The 22,120-nt window shown below is 42.6% G+C and overlaps 1 protein-coding gene across 3 annotated transcripts in view; it reads right to left on the reverse strand.

Moving 5' to 3' along the window:
• The window catches only part of LOC133541193 (F-box/LRR-repeat protein 19-like), a 22,979-nt gene continuing 859 nt past the window's right edge, over positions 1 to 22,120 (reverse strand). The window contains exons 1-11 of one of the 3 annotated variants that reach the window (XM_061884333.1): positions 15,228 to 15,703; positions 7,419 to 7,607; positions 7,186 to 7,329; positions 7,025 to 7,111; positions 6,783 to 6,968; positions 6,680 to 6,712; positions 2,132 to 3,240; positions 1,881 to 2,044; positions 1,652 to 1,813; positions 1,370 to 1,591; positions 1 to 1,306 (exon numbers count right to left, since the gene is read on the reverse strand). In XM_061884333.1, coding sequence (XP_061740317.1) covers positions 1,098 to 1,306; positions 1,370 to 1,591; positions 1,652 to 1,813; positions 1,881 to 2,044; positions 2,132 to 3,240; positions 6,680 to 6,712; positions 6,783 to 6,968; positions 7,025 to 7,111; positions 7,186 to 7,329; positions 7,419 to 7,592 — 2,490 coding nt within the window. In that variant the 5' untranslated portion in view covers positions 7,593 to 7,607; positions 15,228 to 15,703 and the 3' untranslated portion in view covers positions 1 to 1,097. Of the gene's footprint in view, positions 1,307 to 1,369; positions 1,814 to 1,880; positions 2,045 to 2,131; positions 3,241 to 6,679; positions 6,713 to 6,782; positions 6,969 to 7,024; positions 7,112 to 7,185; positions 7,330 to 7,418; positions 7,608 to 15,227; positions 15,706 to 22,120 lie in introns of those variants that run through there. The other 2 variants (XM_061884331.1, XM_061884332.1) reach the window with 2 other exon arrangements.

The raw sequence follows: 22,120 nt of genomic DNA on the forward strand, positions 1-22,120 counted from the left end.
AAAAAACAACAACTCATTGTTTCTTTATTAGTCATTTTTACAGTAGTCAACCCATACGTAGCTGCCTTGAGTTGCTCTTTCGCTTCTCCTTCTTGCCCTCATTTCCAGACACTCAAGTAAAGTATAAAAAAAAAAAGAGAAAATGCCTTTTTTTTTTTTTTCAAGAAAAAACACGTTTTGGCAAACAAGGATGAAGGTCATGATGATCCAGTGCATTTGTAGAAAACATCCATCTAGACAAAAATAATAATAACAAAAAATATTCGGCTGGCGTGATTGGATAAGAGCTTTGAGGAGCTTGTCCATTCAGCACGGAGACAACCGTCAAGAACACATCTTTATGGCACAACACTGCGAACACAGTGGGATTCAAATAAGACATTTGTCACAGTTTTGTCCGACCAACAGTCAAAGACTTCAGTAAACAATAAAACAAAAAAAAAGAAGCTTATTCAAACTTTTCGGAAGCTGCAACCAGAGCTTTTGTTCCTTTCGCCATTCCATCAAACCGGAAGTTCGCTAATGACCTCAGTTTTTGTTGACACGTTAACGAGCTAGCAAAGCGTGCTTATTTGTAGTGTAGCTCGGAAGCTAACATGTTAGCCAGCTGCTAGCCTAGCTGCCGGAATACAACGTTGAAATGAAGGAGACGTTTTCAGGGAAGGCGTGGCCATTTGACGAAAACAACCTTGCACCTGAGAAAGACGATGAATGGCTTCTGACAGAGCGACGTACGACAAAAAACGTGAACCGTGGTAGTGGCGCGCGTGCACACGCTGGTTAGCCTAGCTTAGCTTGGGGGTTGCCAACATGCAGACTCAACACAGCTAAGCTAGCTAGCCTAGCATCGTGGAAGAAGACAGACAGCACTTCCTGTCGCTCTGAGGCCGGCGAGCAGGCGTGACGATTGGCTGCGGGAGCGGAGGGAATGTCGGGGGCTGTGGGGGTGCGACATCATTTACAGTAAATAAAGGACAGGTATTTATACACGTGCACACTTTTGTACACACCACAAGTATGTACACGCCGAGGGGTAGGATTCTTCCTTTTCTTCCTCCCCACCTGGAGTATCAGAAGCTCATGTCCAATGACGCCGTTTAGCTGTTCTTTAGCAGCATCCTGTCCTCAGGGGGACAGGAAGTGGAAGCAGCGAGCACGGCGGCTGAGGAAGAGGACGGGCGAAGGGGTAAGCACAGCAGCAGTTCCGCCTCGGAGGGGAGGAGCGAGCAGGAGCGCAGGTCCACCGTCTGGATGGCGGGGCACTGCTGGAGCAGAGTAGCGCTCTGCCCCGTCACCTTGGTGCACCCTGGCGGGGAAGTAGACAGCATTATGGGATGCACCGCTCCAACCCGACGCCGCTGGAACTTACCCGCCAGGCTGACGTGCGTCAGCGTCTCTCTAAGCGGCGAGGCGGGGGAGGTCAGCGTCTGCACGGTCTCATCCGACAGGTTGGCGCAGTGGCTCAGGTCCAACCTGGCCAGGCGGGGGACGTAGCGGACCAACAGGCGGGACGAGGCGTCCGTCAGGTCCAGGCCGGACAACCTCAGCTCCGTCACATTGTGGAAGCACCCCGCTCGCGTCTCGCTGTGCGCTGGGGCACCAATCACATGTGGGTCAAGAGGAGACGCGACCTGGAGGGGGCGGCGCTCACCTGTTCTGGTGTCAGGGGGCGGGGCCAGCAGCTCCTTCAGGTGAGAGTCCTTCAGGTCCTCCACGCGACTCAAGTCCAACAACCTGAGACACGGACAGGTGCTCTGACACAGCGCAGACACCACCGACCACGCGCATCCCGCCACGTTGAGCTCCAGCAGACCTGTAGCGCACACACGTCAGTGAGCACACACACACGCACACACACACACACACAGGCAGGAAGTGACCTGGCAGGCGGCTGATGAGCCACATGAGCTGCTTCTTGGAGATGTTGGTGAATCCCAGGTTGAGTGAGACGGGTTGTCTGCGGATGATTCCACTCAGCATGGGCGGCGTGATGGAGCGCTGTCTGCTCACGTCGATCTGGCGCCACAGCCTCTTGTCGCAACACCTGCCGTCGCCATGGCAACACAGCACACACACACACACACACAGGTAACGGTTAGTCTGCTGATGGACGGGACGGCGGATGACTCACCAGCGGCTCCACGTGCGACACACCCTCATGCACACGCACAGCTCCGGCTGACTGAGGTACGTGAACACCCGCAGCCACACGTCACGCGTCATAATATGGGAGGAGCCAGAGTCCAGCGGCAGGCAGCTGGGCTCGGGGCAGGTGGGAGGCGGCCTCACCAAGTGTCTCTCCATTTGGACGGGGCGTGGCGGCGACGGCACGGCGGGCGGGCTGCGCTTCATTACGTGAGAGCGCGGAGCCAGGCGGGACGGTCGGGAGCAGGGGGACGCAGCCATGGCTGACATCATCAAGCCGCCTCCCCCTCCCTCCCCGTTGGAGGCGGGGATCGAGGTGGAGAAGTTTCTGGAGGCGGGGGTGGTCTGGTTCTTCATGTTGCTACGACTCTTGTTACTCTTAGTCCCGCCTCCCCCACCCCCGCTGTGTCTGTGATTGATGGAAAGACTGCTGGCGTTCTCCTTCTCGCCCGCCACGCCTCCTCGTGTCCGGCCGTTGCGCGCATCCTGTCCGTTGCTGCGCTGCTTGGCCGTCAGGCCGCCATGTTGGGAGGACGGAGCCATCTGATTGGAAGAGAGAGGAGAGGGCGGCAGGAGCGAGGCAAGGTTTTTCCTGGTCCTGTCATCCTCCTCGGCTCCTTTCCTCCCCCTCGGCAGGACGGAGGAGTCTCCTCGCCGCCGGGCTTTGTCTCCCGCCTCCTCGCCCTCAGACTCCTCGCTGGCGCTGAAGCCCAGTTCGGCCAGACGACGGCTCTTGTCCGCCCGACTCCCGCTGCTGATGCCGTAGGTGACGGGAGGAGGCAGAGACGGCGAGCAGGGCGAGGAGCCGCCGCCGCCGCCATGCTCCTCCTGCAGGGAGTCCTCGGAGTCGGACTCGGAGTCGGACTCAGAGCTGGATGAGGACGAGGAGGAGGAGGAAGGCCGGCGTTCCAGCAGACACATCCTCCTGAAGCGTTCCAGTTTTTCTCTGTGATGAGAGCGCGGGTCTGCGCCCGAGACCCCCCCTTGCCCCACCCCGCCGTCTGCGGTCAGAGACGAGGAGGAGGTGGGGCCCAGAGCCGGCCCTCCGGCTGAAGAAGCGGGGCCGTTTGACTCCTCGACTTCCTGTTTGGGTTTCTGCCCAAAAAACAGGAGAGACGGCAGTAATGAGCGCACACGAGAGAACCAGAACCAGACATAGACACAGATACAGTACAAGGACCAAAGACAGGACTGGACACAGAAACTGAACCAGGAACAGAAACAGGACAAGACACAGACGCAGGACTAGACACAAAACCAAAAACAAGACCAGACATGAAAACAGGATCAGACACAAGACCATACCAAGACACAGATACAGGATCAGAAGCAGGACCAGATACAGACACACGACCGGGACCAGAAACCGGACCAGACACAGACTCAAGAACCGGACCAGTACCAGACACAGAAACAGACACAGGACCAGAAACAGATACAGACACAGACTCAAGAACAGGACCAGTACCAGATAAAGACACAGGACCGGGACCAGAAACCGGACCAGACACAGACTCAAGAAAAGGACCAGTACCAGACACAAGACCAGACTCAGATACAGATACAAACACAGGACCAGACTCAGATACAGATACAGATGCAGATGCAGATACAGACACAGATACAGGACCATACACAGACACAGGAACAGACTCAGACACAGATAGAGATACAGGACCAGACACAGATACAGATACGGGACCAGACCCAAACACAGGTACAGATACAGGACCAGACACAAACACATATACAGATACAGGACCAGACACATACAGACACAGGACCAGACAGAGATACAAATACAGATACAGACACAGACACAGGACCATATACAGATACAGACACAGGACCATATACAGATACAGACACAGGACCAAATACAGATACAGACACAGGACCAGACACAAACACATATACAGATACCATGAATTGATTAACATGGACCCCGACTTAAACAAGTTGAAAAACTTATTGGGGTGTTACCATTTAGTGGTCAATTGTAGGGAATATGTACTGTACTGTGTGATCTACTAATAAACGTTTCAATCAGTCAATCAATACAGATACAGATACAGGACCAGACACAGATACAGATACAAACACAGGACCAGACTCAGATGCAGATACAGACACAGGACCAGATGCAGATACAGGACCAGACACAGATGCAGGTACAGGTACAGATACAGATACAGATACAGACACAGACAGAGGACCTAACACAGATAAAGACACAGACACAGACACAGATACGGATACGGATACGGATACAGACACATACACATACACAGGACTAGACACAAAGACAGAGACACAGGCACAGACACGGTACACAGGACACGGACACAGATACAAAAACAGTTACAGACACTGATACAGATACAAAAACAGTTACATACACTGATACAGATACAGACACAGACACAGACAGAGGACCTAACACATATAAAGACACAGACACAGATACGGATACAGATACAGATACAGATACGGATACAGACACAGACAGAGGACCTAACACTGATACAGATACAGACACAGACACAGACAGAGGACCTGACACATATAAAGACACAGACACAGATACGGATACGGATACAGATACAGATACGGATACGGATACAGACACAGACACAGACACAGACAGAAGACCTAACACTGATACAGATACAGACACAGACACAGACACAGACAGAGGACCTAACACATATAAAGACACAGACACAGATACGGATACAGATACAGATACAGATACAGATACAGATACGGATACAGACACAGACACAGACAGAGGACCTAACACAGATAAAGACACGGACACAGATACGGATACGGATACAGACATACACATACACAGGACCAGACACAAAGACAGAGACACAGGCACAAACACGGGACACAGGACACGGACACAGATACAAAAACAGTTACAGACACTGATACAGATACAAAAACAGTTACAGATACAGATATAGACACAGACACAGACAGAGGACCTAACACATATAAAGACACAGTCACAGATACGGATACGGATACAGACACATACACATACACAGGACCAGACACAAAGACAGAGACACAGGCACAGACACAGGACACGGAGACAATACAAAAACAGTTACAGACACTGATACAGATACAAAAACAGTTACAGACACTGATACAGATACAGACACAGGACACGGAGACAATACAAAAACAGTTACAGACACTGATACAGATACAAAAACAGTTACAGACACTGATACAAATACAGACACAGGACCAGACAGAAAAAGATAGAGACACGGATACGGATATGCATTCGGATTCGGATAAAGACACAGACACAGACACAAAGGACCAGACACAGAAACAGATTGAGACACAGACACAGATACGGATACGGATACAGACACATACACATACACAGGACCAGACACAAAGACAGAGACACAGGCACAGACACGGGACACAGGACACGGAGACAATACAAAAACAGTTACAGACACTGATACAGATACAAAAACAGTTACAGACACTGATACAGATACAGACACAGGACCAGACACAGAAAAAGATAGAGACACGGATACGGATATGCATTCGGATTCGGATAAAGACACAGACACAAAGGACCAGACACAGAAACAGATTGAGACACAGACACAGATACAGGACAAGATACAGATACAGACATAGGACCAGATACAGACACGGACACGGACAGATACAGATACAGATACAGATACAGACACAGATACAGACGGATACAGATACAGACACAGACACAGACACAGACACAGACACAGACACAGACACAGATACAGATACAGACAGACACAGATACAGACAGGACCAGATACAGATACAGACACAGACACAGATACAGATACAGATACAGATAAAGATACAGACACAGATATAGACACAGATACAGACACAGATACAGATAAAGATATAGACACAGATACAAACACAGATACAAACACAGATACAGATACAAACACAGATACAAACACAGATACAGATACAAACACAGATTCAGATAGACACAGATAGAGACACAGACACGGACACGGATACGAATACAGATAGATGCAGATGCAAACACAGATAATAGAGATACAGACACAGACACATAGGACCAGACAGATACAGATACGGATACAGATAGATACAGATACAGACACAGATACAAATGGATACAGACACAGACACAGACACACAGAGGACCAGACAGATACAGATACGGATACGGATACAGATAGATACAGATACAGACACAGATACAGATAGATACAGACACAGACACAGAGGACCAGACAGATACGGATACGGATACAGATAGATACAGATACAGACACAGACACGGATACAAATGGATACAGACACAGATACAGAAACAGATACAGATAGATACAGATACAGATAGATAAAGATACAGACACAGAGGACCAGACAGATACAGATAGATACAGACACAGACACAGATACAGATGGATAGAGATACAGATACAGATACAGACACAGGACTAGAACAAGTCGTTACCTTTTTCAGACGTTTTTCGTGCGCACTTTTCATCTGGAAAGAAATCCACAGGGCTTTTATTGTGAAGCAGCAAGACAGGAAGTTCAGCAACACGGCGACTTACCTTCTTCTTGGGCCCGCTGTCCACGGGCACGTCTTTTTCCCGCTTCCTCTTGTGCCCCCCCTCCGACCTGCCCACCTCCTCCAGGGAGGGCGGGGCTTTCTTCTTGGGGGGCGGGTCGTCCGTCAGCTTCCAGCGGCCCACCTCGCCGTTGTCCATCCTGCGCTTGCCCAAGATGTCCGCCTGGTCCTGCAAGAAGGTGGCGTGTGAGGGTTTTGCCGGGCGGGGGCGGCGGTGCTGCTCACCTTGCCGGTCTTGCCTTCCTTGTGGCACTTGGGACACTCCCAGCAGTTGGGGATCTCCTCGTTGATGACGCCTTCGGCTTTGCCCATCTGCCGCACAACACTCACACGTCAACACTCCTCGGGGAGGGGGTGGGGCTAGCACACAGGAAGTGGGCGCTGACCTGAAGGCATCTGGGGTGGATGATCTCGTTACAGATGGTACATTCCATCAGGCACCAGCTGAACTTGTCCTCCTCCGACTCCACCGTGTCCTCCTTTCCCGCCTCGCCGCACGCCAAGCACACGGCCGTGTGCGGCAACACGGGCTGGGGTGAGAAGACAGAGAGCGTCGGTGAACGCGGACACGGCGTGTGCGTGTTGCCGTGGGAACAGAAGAGCGCGTGCGTGACCTCACCGCCGTGCACTGTCTCAGCAGGCAGGACTGCTTCATGCGTCCTGGTCCTCCGAACTTCTTCATGTCCTTGCAGAAGTGACACTCGCCACACTCGCTCCTCGTGCACGCCTGACAGCGCCGGCACCGTGTCCTCCTGCGCCTAGCCCCGCCTCCAAGCGCCTTACTGCCCGACATCCCCCGGCCGCTCAACTGCCAGAGACATGGACACATCCCATCACACAACTGTCGCATAAAGACATTTTACAAAAAAAGGCTTTTTCACGCATGAAGACATTTTACAGAAAGTATTTTTCACACACGAAGACTTAAAAGTATGTTTCATGCATAAAAACATTGTAAAGTATTTTCCGCACATGAAGACATTCAAAAGTATTTTTCACACGAAGACATGTTAAAGTCTCTTTCACAAACACAAACACTTAAAAATATTTTTCACACATGAAGACATTTAAAAGTATTTTTTACACATGACGACATTTTAAAGTCTTTTTCACACATGAACACATTTAAAAGTATTTTTTACACATGAAGACATTTTAAAGTCTTTTTCACACATGAAAACATTTAAAAGTATTTTTTACACAAGAAGACATTTTACAGAAAATGTATTTTTCACACATGAAAAATTTAAGTGTTTCACACATGAAGACATTTTAAAGTCTTTTTCACAGATGAAAACCTTAATAAGTCTTTTTCACACGTGAAAACATTTTTAAGTCTTTTTCACACATGAAAACATTTTAAAGTATTTTTCACAGATGAAGACCTTTATAAGTCGTTTTCACACGTGAAAACATTTTTAAGTCTTTTTCACACGTGAAAACATTTTTAAGTCTTTTTCACACAAGAAAACTTCTTAATGTCTTTTTCACACATAAAGACCTTCTTAAATTATTTTTCACAGATGCAGACCTTTGTAAGTCTTTTTCACACATGAAAACATTTTACAGAAAGTATTTATCACACATGAAGACTTAAAAGTATGTTTCATGCATAAAAACATTGTAAAGTATTTTCCGCACATGAAGACATTTAAAAGTATTTTTCACACGAAGACATGTTAAAGTCTCTTTCACAAACACAAACACTTAAAAATATTTTTCACACATGAAGACATTTAAAAGTATTTTTTACACATGACGACATTTTAAAGTCTTTTTCACACATGAACACATTTAAAAGTATTTTTTACACATGAAGACATTTTAAAGTCTTTTTCACACATGAAAACATTTAAAAGTATTTTTTACACAAGAAGACATTTTACAGAAAATGTATTTTTCACACATGAAAAATTTAAGTGTTTCACACATGAAGACATTTTAAAGTCTTTTTCACAGATGAAAACCTTAATAAGTCTTTTTCACACGTGAAAACATTTTTAAGTCTTTTTCACACATGAAAACATTTTAAAGTATTTTTCACAGATGAAGACCTTTATAAGTCGTTTTCACACGTGAAAACATTTTTAAGTCTTTTTCACACGTGAAAACATTTTTAAGTCTTTTTCACACAAGAAAACTTCTTAATGTCTTTTTCACACATAAAGACCTTCTTAAATTATTTTTCACAGATGCAGACCTTTGTAAGTCTTTTTCACACATGAAAACATTTTACAGAAAGTATTTATCACACATGAAGACTTAAAAGTATGTTTCATGCATAAAAACATTGTAAAGTATTTTCCGCACATGAAGACATTTAAAAGTATTTTTCACACGAAGACATGTTAAAGTCTCTTTCACAAACACAAACACTTAAAAATATTTTTCACACATGAAGACATTTAAAAGTATTTTTTACACATGAAAACATTTTAAAGTCTTTTTCACAGATGAAGACATTTATAAGTCTTTTTCACACATGAAAACATTTTAAAGTCTTTTTCACACATGAAGACATTTAAGTGAAGTGAATTATATTTATATAGCGCTTTTTCTCTAGTGACTCAAAGACATTTTAAAGTCTTTTCCACACATGAAAACATTTTAAAGTCTTTTTCACAGATGGAGACATTTATAAGTCTTTTTCACACATGAAAACATTTTAAAGTCTTTTTCACACATGAAGACATTTAAGTGAAGTGAATTATATTTATATAGCGCTTTTTCTCTAGTGACTCAAAGCGCTTTACATAGTGGAACCCATTACCTAATTTTACATATAAACCACTGGGAGCAGGTGGGTAAAGTGTCTTGCCCAAGGACACAACGGCAGTGACTAGGATGGCAGAAGCGGGGATCGAACCTGCAACCCTCAAGTTGCTGGCACGGCTGCTCTACCAACCGAGCTATACCGCCCCACCATTAAAAGTATTTTCCACAAATGAAGACATTTAAAAGTATTTTTCACACATGAACACATTTAAAAGTATTTTTTACACATGAAGACATTTTAAAGTCTTTTTCACACATGAAAACATTTAAAAGTATTTTTTACACATGAAGACATTTTACAGAAAATGTATTTTTCACACATGAAAAATTAAGTGTGTTTCACACATGAAGACATTTTAAAGTCTTTTTCACAGATGAAAACCTTAATAAGTCTTTTTCACACGTGAAAACATTTTTAAGTCTTTTTCACACATGAAAACATTTTAAAGTATTTTTCACAGATGAAGACCTTTATAAGTCGTTTTCACATGTGAAAACATTTTTAAGTCTTTTTCACACGTGAAAACATTTTTAAGTCTTTTTCACACAAGAAAACTTCTTAATGTCTTTTTCACACATAAAGACCTTCTTAAATTATTTTTCACAGATGCAGACCTTTGTAAGTCTTTTTCACACATGAAAACATTTTAAAGTATTTTTCACAGATGAAGACCTTTATAAGTCGTTTTCACACGTGAAAACAATTTTAAGTCTTTTTCACACATGAAGACATTAAATTCTTTTTCACGAATGCAGACCTTTATAAGTCTTTTTCACACATGAAAATATTTTAAAGTCTTTTTCACAGACCTTTATAAGTCGTTTTCACACGTGAAAACATTTTAAAGTCTTTTTCACACATGAACACATTTGAATGTCTTTTTCACACATGAAGACCTTCTTAAATTCTTTTTCAGATGCAGACCTTTATAAGTCTTTTTCACACATGAAAATATATTAATGTATTTTTCACACATGAAGACATTTTTAAGTCTTTTTTACAGATGCACACCTTTATAAGTTTTTGTTCACATGTGAAAACATTCTAAAGTCTTTTTCACACATGAAAACATATTAATGTCTTTTTCACACATGAAGACATTAAAGCAGGGGTCTCAAACACGCGGCCCGCGGGCCAATTGCGGCCCAAGAGACGTTTTTATGCGGCCCGGCGCTTTGATACGCAATTTAATGTTGGTGCGGCCCGTGAGTTTGATATGAACGGCGCTTGATAGGTCATACATGCCAACGTCCCCAATTTTCCTGGGAGACCCCTGAATTTCAGGGCATCAATTCTCTCGAAGCTCCTGTCAATTTTTACCAGATCAACAATATTCAGGGGGTGCCAAAATGGCCCTGCCTTTAGCGCCCCCTACATCCTGACCTGACAGCGTGCAAGCCCAGTTGCATGTTGCATCTGGCCATGTGAGACGCACATGTGTTAATGCAAGATATATTTGATCAACAGCTACACACGTCACACTGAGGGTGGGCGTAAAAAAAACTTTTAACACTGTTACAAATATGTGCCAGACTGTGAACCCACACCAAACAAGAATGACAAACACATTTCGGGAGAACATCCGCATCGCAACACAACATAAACCGCTCGCCTGTATCGGTTGGGGACATCTCTACGCTGCTGATCCGCTCGAGATGGTTTCCTGTGGACGGGACTCTCGCTGCTGTCTTGGAGCCACTGTGGATTGAACTTTCGCAGTATCATGTTGGACCCGCTCGACATCCATTGCTTTCGGTCCCCTAGAGGGGGGGGGTTGCCCACATCTGAGGTCCTCTCCAAGGTTTCTCATAGTCAGCATTGTCGCTGGCGTCCCACTGAATGTGAATTCTCCCTGCCCACTGGGTGTGAGTTTTCCTTGCCCTTTTGTGGGTTCTTCCGAGGATGTTGTAGTCGTAATGATTTGTGCAGTCCTTTGAGACATTTGTGATTTGGGGCTATATAAATAAACATTGATTGATTGATAAACACACCAGAACAATTACCCAGAATCCCATGCAGACCTAACTCTTCCGAGCTACAATATACACACCCCTGCTACCACCAACCCCCCACACCCCCTCCCTCCATACTTGCGTCGGTTGAGGTGTTGTATATTGTTGTCCTGCAAGGTGTTCTGGGTATTTGTTCTCTTGTGTTTAAGTTGTGTTAGGGTGCGGAAATTCTCCCAAAAAGGGTTCGTCATTCTTGTTTGGTGTGGGTTCACAGTGTGGCGCATATTTGTAACGATGTTAAAGTTGTTTATACGGCACCCTCAGTGTGACCTGTATGGCTGTTGAACAAGTACGTCTTGCAGCCACTGACTTTGTACTGCACAAGTCTCACATAACATGTTACACATTGGTTGTGTGATATAAAAGCGTGCGCGATGACATGTAGTAAAGCAGTAGTCTTCTTTTGAAGATGCGCGGACCCCTGGAGGTACTTGAAGGGATGCCAAGGGACAAGTGAGATTTATTAAAAACATATGTTTATTGATTAATACTTCAATGAAGTATGAATGTAAGTTCATAAACTGTGGCAAAATAATACAACAATCAAACATTCAGTGTTGACAGCTGGATTTTTTGTGGACATGTTCCATAAATATTGATGTTAAAGAGTTCTTTTTTTGTGAAGAAATGTTTAGCATGAAGTAGATGAATCCAGATGGATCTCTATTACAATCCCCAAAGAGGGCACTTTAAGTTGATGATTACTTCTATGTGTAGAAATCTGCATTTAGAATTGAATCACGCGTTTACTTTTCAACAAGTTTTTTGTTATCTTTATACCTTTTTCCAAATAGTTCAAGAAAGACCACTACAAATGAGCAATATTTTGCACTGTTATACAATTTAATAAATCAGAAACTGATGACATAGTGCTGTATTTTACTTCTTTATCTCTTTTTTTCAACCACAAATGCTTTGCTCGGATTAGGGGGTACTTGAATTAAAAACATGTTGGCAGGGGGTACATCAGTGAAAAAAGGTTGAGAACCACTGTTGTAGAGGACGTTAAAGGCAGTGCAGTCACGGCAGCCCTTCATAATGTCGGCCGGGTGAAAATTGGGACAAATTCGGGGGAATGGTTGCACCGGTAGATTGTCGGGAGGTGCACTGAAATTCAGGAGTCTCCCGGAAAAATGGTGAGGGTTGGCAAGTATGTTGTTAGGCCGGGAAAGCCATTCATAGAAGGTGAATTCATTAAAAAGTGTATGTTAGATTTTTTAAGAAATCTTTTCTTGCAGCCCAGCCTCACCCAGTTTCTGCATCCAATGGCCCCCAGGTCAATTGAGTTTAAGACCCCTTTTTTAAAGTCTCTTTCACAAATGAAGACATTTAAAAGTCTTTTCCACACATGAAGACATTTAAAAGTCTTTTCCACACATGAAAACATTGTAAAGTCTTTTCCACACATGAAGACATTTTAAAGTATTTTTCACAGATGAAGTCCTTTTGTAAGTCTTTTTCACATATGTAAACATTTTAAAGGCTAATTCACACATTAAGATATTTTAAAGTCTTTTTCACACGTGAAAACTTTTGAAAGTATGTTTCACACATGAAGACATTTTAAGGTCTTTCTCACACATGAAGACATTTTAAAGTCTTCTTCACACATGAAGACATTTTAGAGTCTTTTACACATGAAAACTTTTGAAAGTCTTTTTCACAGATGAAGTCCTTTATAAGTCTTTTTCACACATGAAAACATTTTAAAGTCTTTTTCACAGATGAAGTCCTTTATAAGTCTTTTTCACACATGAAAACATTTTAAAGGCTTTTTCACACATGATGACATTTTAAAGTCTTTTTCACACGTGAAAACTTTTGAAAGTATGTTTCACACATGAACACATTTATAAGTCTTTCTCACACGTGAAGACATTTTAAAGTCTTTTTCACACATGAAGACATTTTAGAGTCTTTTACACATGAAAACTTTTGAAAGTCTTTTTCACACATGAAGACATTTTAAAGTATTTTCTACACATGACATTTTAAAGTCTTTTTCACACATGAAGACATTTAAGTGAAGTGAATTATATTTATATAGCGCTTTTTCTATAGTGACTCAAAGCGCTTTACATAGTGGAACCCATTACCTAATTTTACATATAAACCACTGGGAGCAGGTGGGTAAAGTGTCTTGCCCAAGGACACAACGGCAGTGACTAGGATGGCAGAAGCCGGGATCGAACCTGCAACCCCCAAGTTGCTGGCACGGCTGCTCTACCAACCGAGCTATACCGCCCCACCATTTAAAAGTATTTTCCACACATGAAGACATTTTAAAGTCTTTTCCACACATGAAGACATTTTAAAGTCTTTTCCACACATGAAAACATTTTAAAGTCTTTTTCACAGATGAAGACATTTATAAGTCTTTTTCACACATGAAAACATTTTAAAGGCTTTTTCACACGTGAAAACTTTTGAAAGTATGTTTCACACATGAACACATTTATAAGTCTTTCTCACACGTGAAGACATTTTAAAGTCTTTTTCACACATGAAGACATTTTAGAGTCTTTTACACATGAAAACTTTTGAAAGTCTTTTTCACACATGAAGACATTTTAAAGTATTTTCTACACATGACATTTTAAAGTCTTTTTCACAAATGGAGACATTTTAAAGTCTTTTCCACACATGAAGACATTTTAAAGTCTTTTTCACACATGAAGACATTTTAAAGTCTTTTTTAAATATGAAGACATTTTAAAGTCTTTTTTTTACATATGATAACATTTAAAAGTCCTTTCCACACATGAAGACATTTTAAAGTCTTTTTCACATATGAAGACATTTTAAAGTCTTTTTCACATATGAAGACATTTTAAAGTCTTTTTCACATATGAAAACATTTAAAAGTCTTTTCCACACATTCACACATTTGACATGACAGTCCATTCACACATTTGACATGAGAGTCCATTCACACATTTGACATGAAAGTCCATTCTCACATTTGACATGACAGTCCATTCACACATTTGACATGACAGTCCATTCTCACATTTGACATGAGAGTCCATTCACACATTTGACATGACAGTCCATTCTCACATTTGACATGAGAGTCCATTCACACATTTAACATGACTGTCCATTCGCACATTTGACATGACAGTCCATTCTCACATTTGACATGAGAGTCCATTCACACATTTTACATGACAGTCCATTCTCACATTTGACATGAGAGTCCATTCTCAAATTTGACATGAGAGTCCATTCGCACATTTGACATGACAGTCCATTCACACATGACAACATTGCAGATGAAATGTGACGGATGTAAACACAACAATGCTAAGCTAACTGGCAGGGCGGTGAGCGTTGATTGACAGGTGACCCAGGTGCTGTGTGCAGGTGACTTAAGGGAGTCACGTGACCTCCTCCTGGCTGAAACATCACAAAGCAGCCTGCTAGCTAAATGATGCATCTGTGCTAAATGCTAACAAGTATCACACACGCACGCGCGCACGCACACGTGTTATTTGTGTGTGAAGGCATATTGAGATGAAGGTGTGTGTGTGTGTGTGCACGCGCGCACGCACGCAGAGGGTGCAGAGAAGAACATGAGCTAGCAGGCTAGGTAAGAGGTGAGTTAGCAGTGCAAGCAGGCAGGGCAAGACGCACTAACCTCTCGGTATCAGCCCGCATGCTCCTGGATCGCACATTAGAAAGGATATTAGGAGGTAGCAGCTCCCGGATGGCACATTAGCAGGGGTGTTAGCAGCAGTTAGCCACGTTAGCTCCTCGCCCGCTTCCTTGTTTGTGTGGTTAGCATCACGCGCGCCCCATGCTGCTAGGCTAGCCTGACTTAGCCTGGGCTAGCATCCACACGCCGATCTCTTGTCAATAATACAGATCATCGATATCATCAGCGGAAGGTGCACGTTCACCTCCGCACCTCTCTCTTCCCCCTCTCTCTCTCTCTCTCTTGTCTCTCTCTCCCCTGTCTCTCTGCCCCCTCTCTCTTGCTCTCTCTCCCCTGTCTCTCTCTCTCTCTTCTCTCTCTCTTTCTCCCCTGTTTCTCTCGCTCTCTCTCCCCTGTCTTCCCCCTGTCTCTCTGCCCTCTCTCTCTCTTTCTCCCGTTTCTCTCGCTCTCTCTCCCCTGTCTCCCCCCTGTCTCTCTGCCCTCTCTCTCTCTGCCCTCTCTCTCTCTTTCTCCCCTGTTTCTCTCGCTCTCTCTCCCCCGTCTTCCCCGTCTCTCTGCCGTGTGTCTCTCCCCTCCCTCTCTCTCTTTACCCCTCTCTGTCTATCGCTCTCCATCTCTGCCCCTGTCTCTCTGCCGCCTGTCTCTCTCTCTCTCTTCCCTGTCTCTCTCTTTCTCTCTCCCCTGTCTCTCTGCTCTATGTCTCTCTCTCCCCCCCTGTCTCTGCCCTCTGTCCCTCTATATCTCCCCTGTTTCTCTGCTCTGTCTCTCTCACCCCTGTCTCTCTCTCCCCAGTTTGTCTCTCTCTCTCTCCCTCTCTCCCCCTCTCTCCCCTTGTCTCTTTCTCTCTCCCCTGTCTGTCTCCCGCTCTCCCCCTCCACTTCCTCTCTCTCCTGTCTCTCTCCCTCTCTTGCTCACTCTCTCTCTCCCTCCCTTCCTCCTCCTTCTCTCTTCCCTGTCTCTCCCACTCTCTTCCCCGTCTCTCTCCCTCTCTTGCTCACTCTCTCTCTCCCGTCTCTTTTGCACTGTATCGCTCTCCCTCTCTGCCCACTCTCTCCCTCTCTCTCTTTCTCTGTCTCTCTCCCTCTCTCGCTCACTCTGTCTCTCTCACTATCTCTCTCTCCCCTGTCTCTCTGCTCTATGTCTCTCTCTCTCCCCGTCTCTGCCCTCTGTCCCTCTATATCTTCCCTGTTTCTCTGCTCTATGTCTCTCTCACCCCTGTCTCTCTCTCCCCAGTTTGTCTCTCTCTCTCTCCCTCTCTCCCCTTGTCTCTTTCTCTCTCCCCTGTCTGTCTCCCGCTCTCCCCCTCCACTTCCTCTCTCTCCTGTCTCTCTCCCTCTCTTGCTCACTCTCTCTCTCCCTCCCTTCCTCCTCCTTCTCTCTTCCCTGTCTCTCCCACTCTCTTCCCCGTCTCTCTCCCTCTCTTGCTCACTCTCTCTCTCCCCTGTCTCTTTTGCACTGTATCGCTCTCCCTCTCTGCCCTCTCTCTCTCCCTCTGCCCACTCTCTCCCTCTCTCTCTTTCTCTGTCTCTCTCCCTCTCTCGCTCACTCTGTCTCTCTCACTATCTCTCGCTCCCCTGTCTCTCTCTTTCTCCCTCTCTCCCTCGCTCTCCCCTGTCCCTCTCCCTCTCTCTGTCCCCCCTTTCTCTCTCTCTCTCTCTCCGTCTTTCTTTCACTCCCCCTCTCCCTCTCTCTGTCTCCCCTGTCTCTCTCCCCCCTCTCTCTTGCTCACCTCTTTCGCTCCCCTGTCTCTCTCCCTCTCTTGTTCACTCTCTCTCTGTCCGCCCTTTCTCTCTCGCGCGCTCTCTCTCTCTCTCTCTCTCTCTCTCTCCTGTCTCTCTCCCCTCCTCTCTCTTGCTCACTATCTTTCTTTCCCCTGTCTCTCTCTTTCTCCCTCGTTCTCCCCCTGTCTCTCTCGTTCACTCTCTCTCTCTGTGTCCCCTTTCTCTCTCTCTCCCCTGTCTCTCTTTCCCTCTCCGTCTCCCCTGTCTCTCACCCCCCCTCTCTCTTGCTCACTCCCTCTCGCTCCCCTGTCTCTCTACCTTTCACTCTCCTCTCTTTCTCCCCTTTCTCTCTGGAGTAGTGAAGTAAAGGTAAGTGAATCATATTTATATAGCGCTTTTCTCTAGTGACTCAAAGCGCTTTTACAGAGTGAAAGCCAATATCTAAGTTACATGTAAACCAGCGTTGGTGGCACTGGGAGCAGGTGGGTAAAGCCTCTTGCCCAAGGACACAACGGAAGTGGGGATCGAACCTGGAAACCTCAAGTTACTTGCACGGCCACTCTACCAACCGAAAACCATCCCCACAGCATGATGCTGCCCTCACCATGCTTCACTTTAGGGATGGCATCTGTGTTTTATTTTTAATATATTAGCACGTTAATGTGCTAATATGTTAAACATGTTGATGGCAGTGTCATGTGTGCAGAATTATAAGGATGAAAATGAATTGATTACATTTTGGAATAAGGCTGTATCATAACAACATGTGGAAAAAGACAAGCACTGTGAATACTTCCTGTATGTATATATATATATAAATATAATTATACAGTATGTACCACATATGTGACAGTATAACAAATACTTTAGATACTTACATGACAGTACCATATATACATGTATCACTTATATAGATTTATATGAGAATACAACATAAATATATGTATATGCAACAGTACCATATACAGTTTGTTTATAAGACAGTATAATGTCAATCAATCAATCAATATTTATATAGCCCTCAATCACTAGTGTCTCGAAGGGCTGCACAAACCACCACGACATCCTCGGTAGAGCCCACATAAGGGCAAGGAAAACTCACACCCAGTGGGACGCCGGTGACAATGATGACTATGAGAACCTTGGAGAGGACCGCATATGTGGGCAACCCCCCCCCCCCCCACCCCCCGTGTATATATATATATGTATATATATATATATATATATATATATATATACTGTGTATATATGGGGCAGTACAACATATACATATTTATGACAGTCTGACATACATACATACAGTGGGGCAAAAAAGTATTTAGTCAGCCAGCGATTGTGCAAGTTCTCCCACTTAAAATGATGACAGAGGTCTGTAATTTTCATCATAGGTACACTTCAACTGTGAGAGACAGAATGTGAAAAAAAAATCAGGAATTCACATTTGGTCACTTCAAACAAGGAACATCTCTGGCTCTCACAGACCTGTAACTTCTTCTTTAAGAAGCTCTTCTGTCCTCCACTCGTTACCTGTATTAATGGAACTTGTTTGAACTCGTTATCCGTATAAAAGACACCTGTCCACAGCCTCAACAGTCAGACTCCAAACTACACTATGGCCAAGACCAAAGAGCTGTCGAAGGACACCAGGAAAATAATTGTAGACCTGCACCAGACTGGGAAGAGTGAATCTACAATAGGCAAGCAGCTTGGTGTGAAAAAATCAACTGTGGGAGCAATTACCAGAAAATGGAAGACATACAAGACCACTGATAATCTCCCTGGATCTGGGGCTCCACGCAAGATCTCATCCCATTGGGTCAAAACGATCATGAGAACGGTGAGCAAAAATCCCAGAACCACACAGGTGAATGACCTGCAGAGAGCTGGGACCAAAGTAACAAAGGTTACCATCAGTAACACACTACGCCGACAGGGAATCAAATCCTGCAGTGCCAGACGTGTCCCCCTGCTTAAGCCAGTGTATGTCCAGGCCCGTCTTAAGTTTGCCAGAGAGAACATGGATGATACAGCAGAGGATTGGGAGAATGTCATCTGGTGAGATGAAACTAAAATAGAACTTTTTGGTATAAACTCAACTCGTCGTGTTTGGAGGAAGAAGAATACCGAGTTGCATCCCAAGAACACCATACCTACTGTGAAGCATGAGGGGTGGAAACATCATGCTTTGGGGCTGTTTTTCTGCTAAGGGGATAGGACGATTGATCCGTGTTAAGGAAAGAATGAATGAGGCCATGTATCGTGAAATTTTGAGCCAAAATACTTATTTTGCACTATAATTTACAAATAAATTCTTTAAAATTCGTACAATGTGAATTCCTGGATTTTTTTTTTCACATTTTGTCTCACAGTTGAAGTGTACCTATGATGAAAATTACAGACCTCTGTCATCATTTTAAGTGGGAGAACTTGCACAATCGGTGGCTGGATAAATACTTTTTTGCCCCACTGTACATGTGTATGCATATATATATATATATATATATATATATATATATATATATATATATATATATATATATACATACATACATACATACACACACACACACACACACATCAATATTTCACAGCAAAAGTACTAGTACTGGAATATTTTACAATGAAAGTAGTAGCACTTGAATATTTAAAAATAAAAGCAGTAGTACTTCCATCCATCCATCCATTTTCTACTGCTTATTCCCATCGGGGTTGCAGGGGGTGCTGGAGCCTATCTCAGCTACATCAGACGGAAGGCGGTGTACACCCTGGACAAGTCGCCACCTCATCACCGGGCCAACACACTCACATTCACATTCACACACTAGGGACCATTTAATGTAAAAAGTAATCAACCTATCCCCAGGTGAATGTCTTTGGAGGTGGGAGGGGCCTATCCCCAGGTGAATGTCTTTGGAGGTGGGAGGGGCCTATCCCCAGGTGCATGTCTTTGGAGGTGGGAGGGGCCTATCCCCAGGTGCATGTCTTTGGAGGTGGGAGGGGCCTATCCCCAGGTGCATGTCTTTGGAGGTGGGAGGAAGCCGGAGTACCCGGAGGGAACCCACGCAGTCACGGGGAGAACATGCAAACTCCACACAGAAAGATCCCGAGCCCGGGATTGAACCCAGGACTACACAGGACCTTCGTATTGTGAGGCAGACGCACTAACCCCTCTTTCACCGTGCTGCCGCAGTAGTACTTGAATATTTCACAAATAAAAGCAGTAGTACTTGAATATTTGAAAATAAAAGCAGTCTTACTTGAATATTTCAAAAATAAAAGCAGTAGTACTTGAATATTTAGAAATAAAAGTAGTAGTACTTGAATATTTCAAAACAAAAGTAGTAGTACTTGAATATTTCAAAATGATAGTACTAGTACTTGAATATTCCAAAATATAAGCAGTAGTACTTGGATATTTCAAAATAAAAGCAGTAGTACTTGAATATTTCAAAATAAAAGTAGTAGTACCTGAATATTTCAAAATGATAGTAGTAGTACTTGAATATTCCAAAAATAAAAGCAGTAGTACTTGCATATTTCAAAAATAAAAGCAATAGTACTTGAATATTTAAAAATAAAAGCACTAGTACTTGAATATTTAAAAATAAAAGTAGAAGTAATTGAATATTTAAAAGTAAAAGTAGTAGTACTTGAATGATTTTAAATAAAAGTAGTAGTAATTGAATATTTAAAAAAGAAAGTAGTAGTACTTGAATATTTAAAAATAAAAGTAGTAGTACTTGAATATTCAAAATCAATGTAGTAGTACTTGAATATTTCAAAATAAAAGTAGTAGTACCTGAATATTTTAAAACAAAAGTAGTAACACTTGAATATTTCAAAACATAAGTAGTAGTACTTGAATATTTCAAAACATAAGTAGTAGTACTTGAATATTTCAAAACATAAGTAGTAGTACTTGAATATTTTGAAATAAAAGTAGCAGTACTTAAATATTTCAAAAGTAAATGTAGTTGTACTTGAATATTTTCAAATAAAAGTAACAGTACTTCAATTTTCAAAATAAAAGTAGCAGCACTTGAATATTTTCAAAGTAGCAGTACTTGAATATTTAAAAGTAAAAGTAGTAGTACTTGAATGATTTTAAATAAAGTAGTAGTAATTGAATGTTTTCAAAAATAAAAGTAGTAGTACTTGAATATTCAAAATCAATGTAGTAGTACTTGAATATTTCAAAACAAAAGTAGTAACACTTGGATAATTTAAATAAAAAGTAGTAGGACTTGAATATTTCAAAACAAAAGTAGTAGTACTTGAATATTTCGAAATAAAAGTAGCAGTGCTTAAATATTTCAAAAATAAATGTAGTAGTACTTGAATATTTTCAAATAAAAGTAACAGTACTTCAATATTTCAAAATAAAAGTAGCAGTACTTGAATATTTTCAAATAAAAGTAGCAGTACTTGAATATTTCCAAATAAAAGTGGTAGTACTTGAATATTTCAAAATAAAAGTAACAGTACTTCAATATTTCAAAATAAAAGTAGCAGTACTTGAATATTTAAAAGTAAAAGTAGTAGTACTTGAATGATTTTAAATAAAGTAGTAGTAATTGAATGTTTTCAAAAATAAAAGTAGTAGTACTTGAATATTCAAAATCAATGTAGTAGTACTTGAATATTTCAAAACAAAAGTAGTAACACTTGGATAATTTAAAATAAAAGTAGTAGGACTTGAATATTTAAAAACAAAAGTAGTAGTACTTGAATATTTCGAAATAAAAGTAGCAGTGCTTAAATATTTCAAAAATAAATGTAGTAGTACTTGAATATTTTCAAATAAAAGTAACAGTACTTCAATATTTCAAAATAAAAGTAGCAGTACTTGAATATTTTCTAATAAAAGTAGCAGTACTTGAATATTTCCAAATAAAAGTGGTAGTACTTGAATATTTCAAAATAAAAGTAACAGTACTTCAATATTTCAAAATAAAAGTAGCAGTACTTGAATATTTTCAAATAAAGATAGCAGTAGTTGAATATTTCAAAATGAAAGTAACAGTTCTTCAATATTTCAAAATAAAAGTAGCAGTACTTGAATATTTTCAAATAAATGTAGCAGTACTTGAATATTTCAAAATAAAAGTAGCAGTACTTGAACATTTTGAAATAAAAGTAGCAGTACTTGAATAT

The sequence above is a fragment of the Nerophis ophidion genome, linkage group LG23 (genome assembly GCF_033978795.1).
Source record: "Nerophis ophidion isolate RoL-2023_Sa linkage group LG23, RoL_Noph_v1.0, whole genome shotgun sequence".
Classification (NCBI taxonomy): domain Eukaryota; kingdom Metazoa; phylum Chordata; class Actinopteri; order Syngnathiformes; family Syngnathidae; genus Nerophis; species Nerophis ophidion.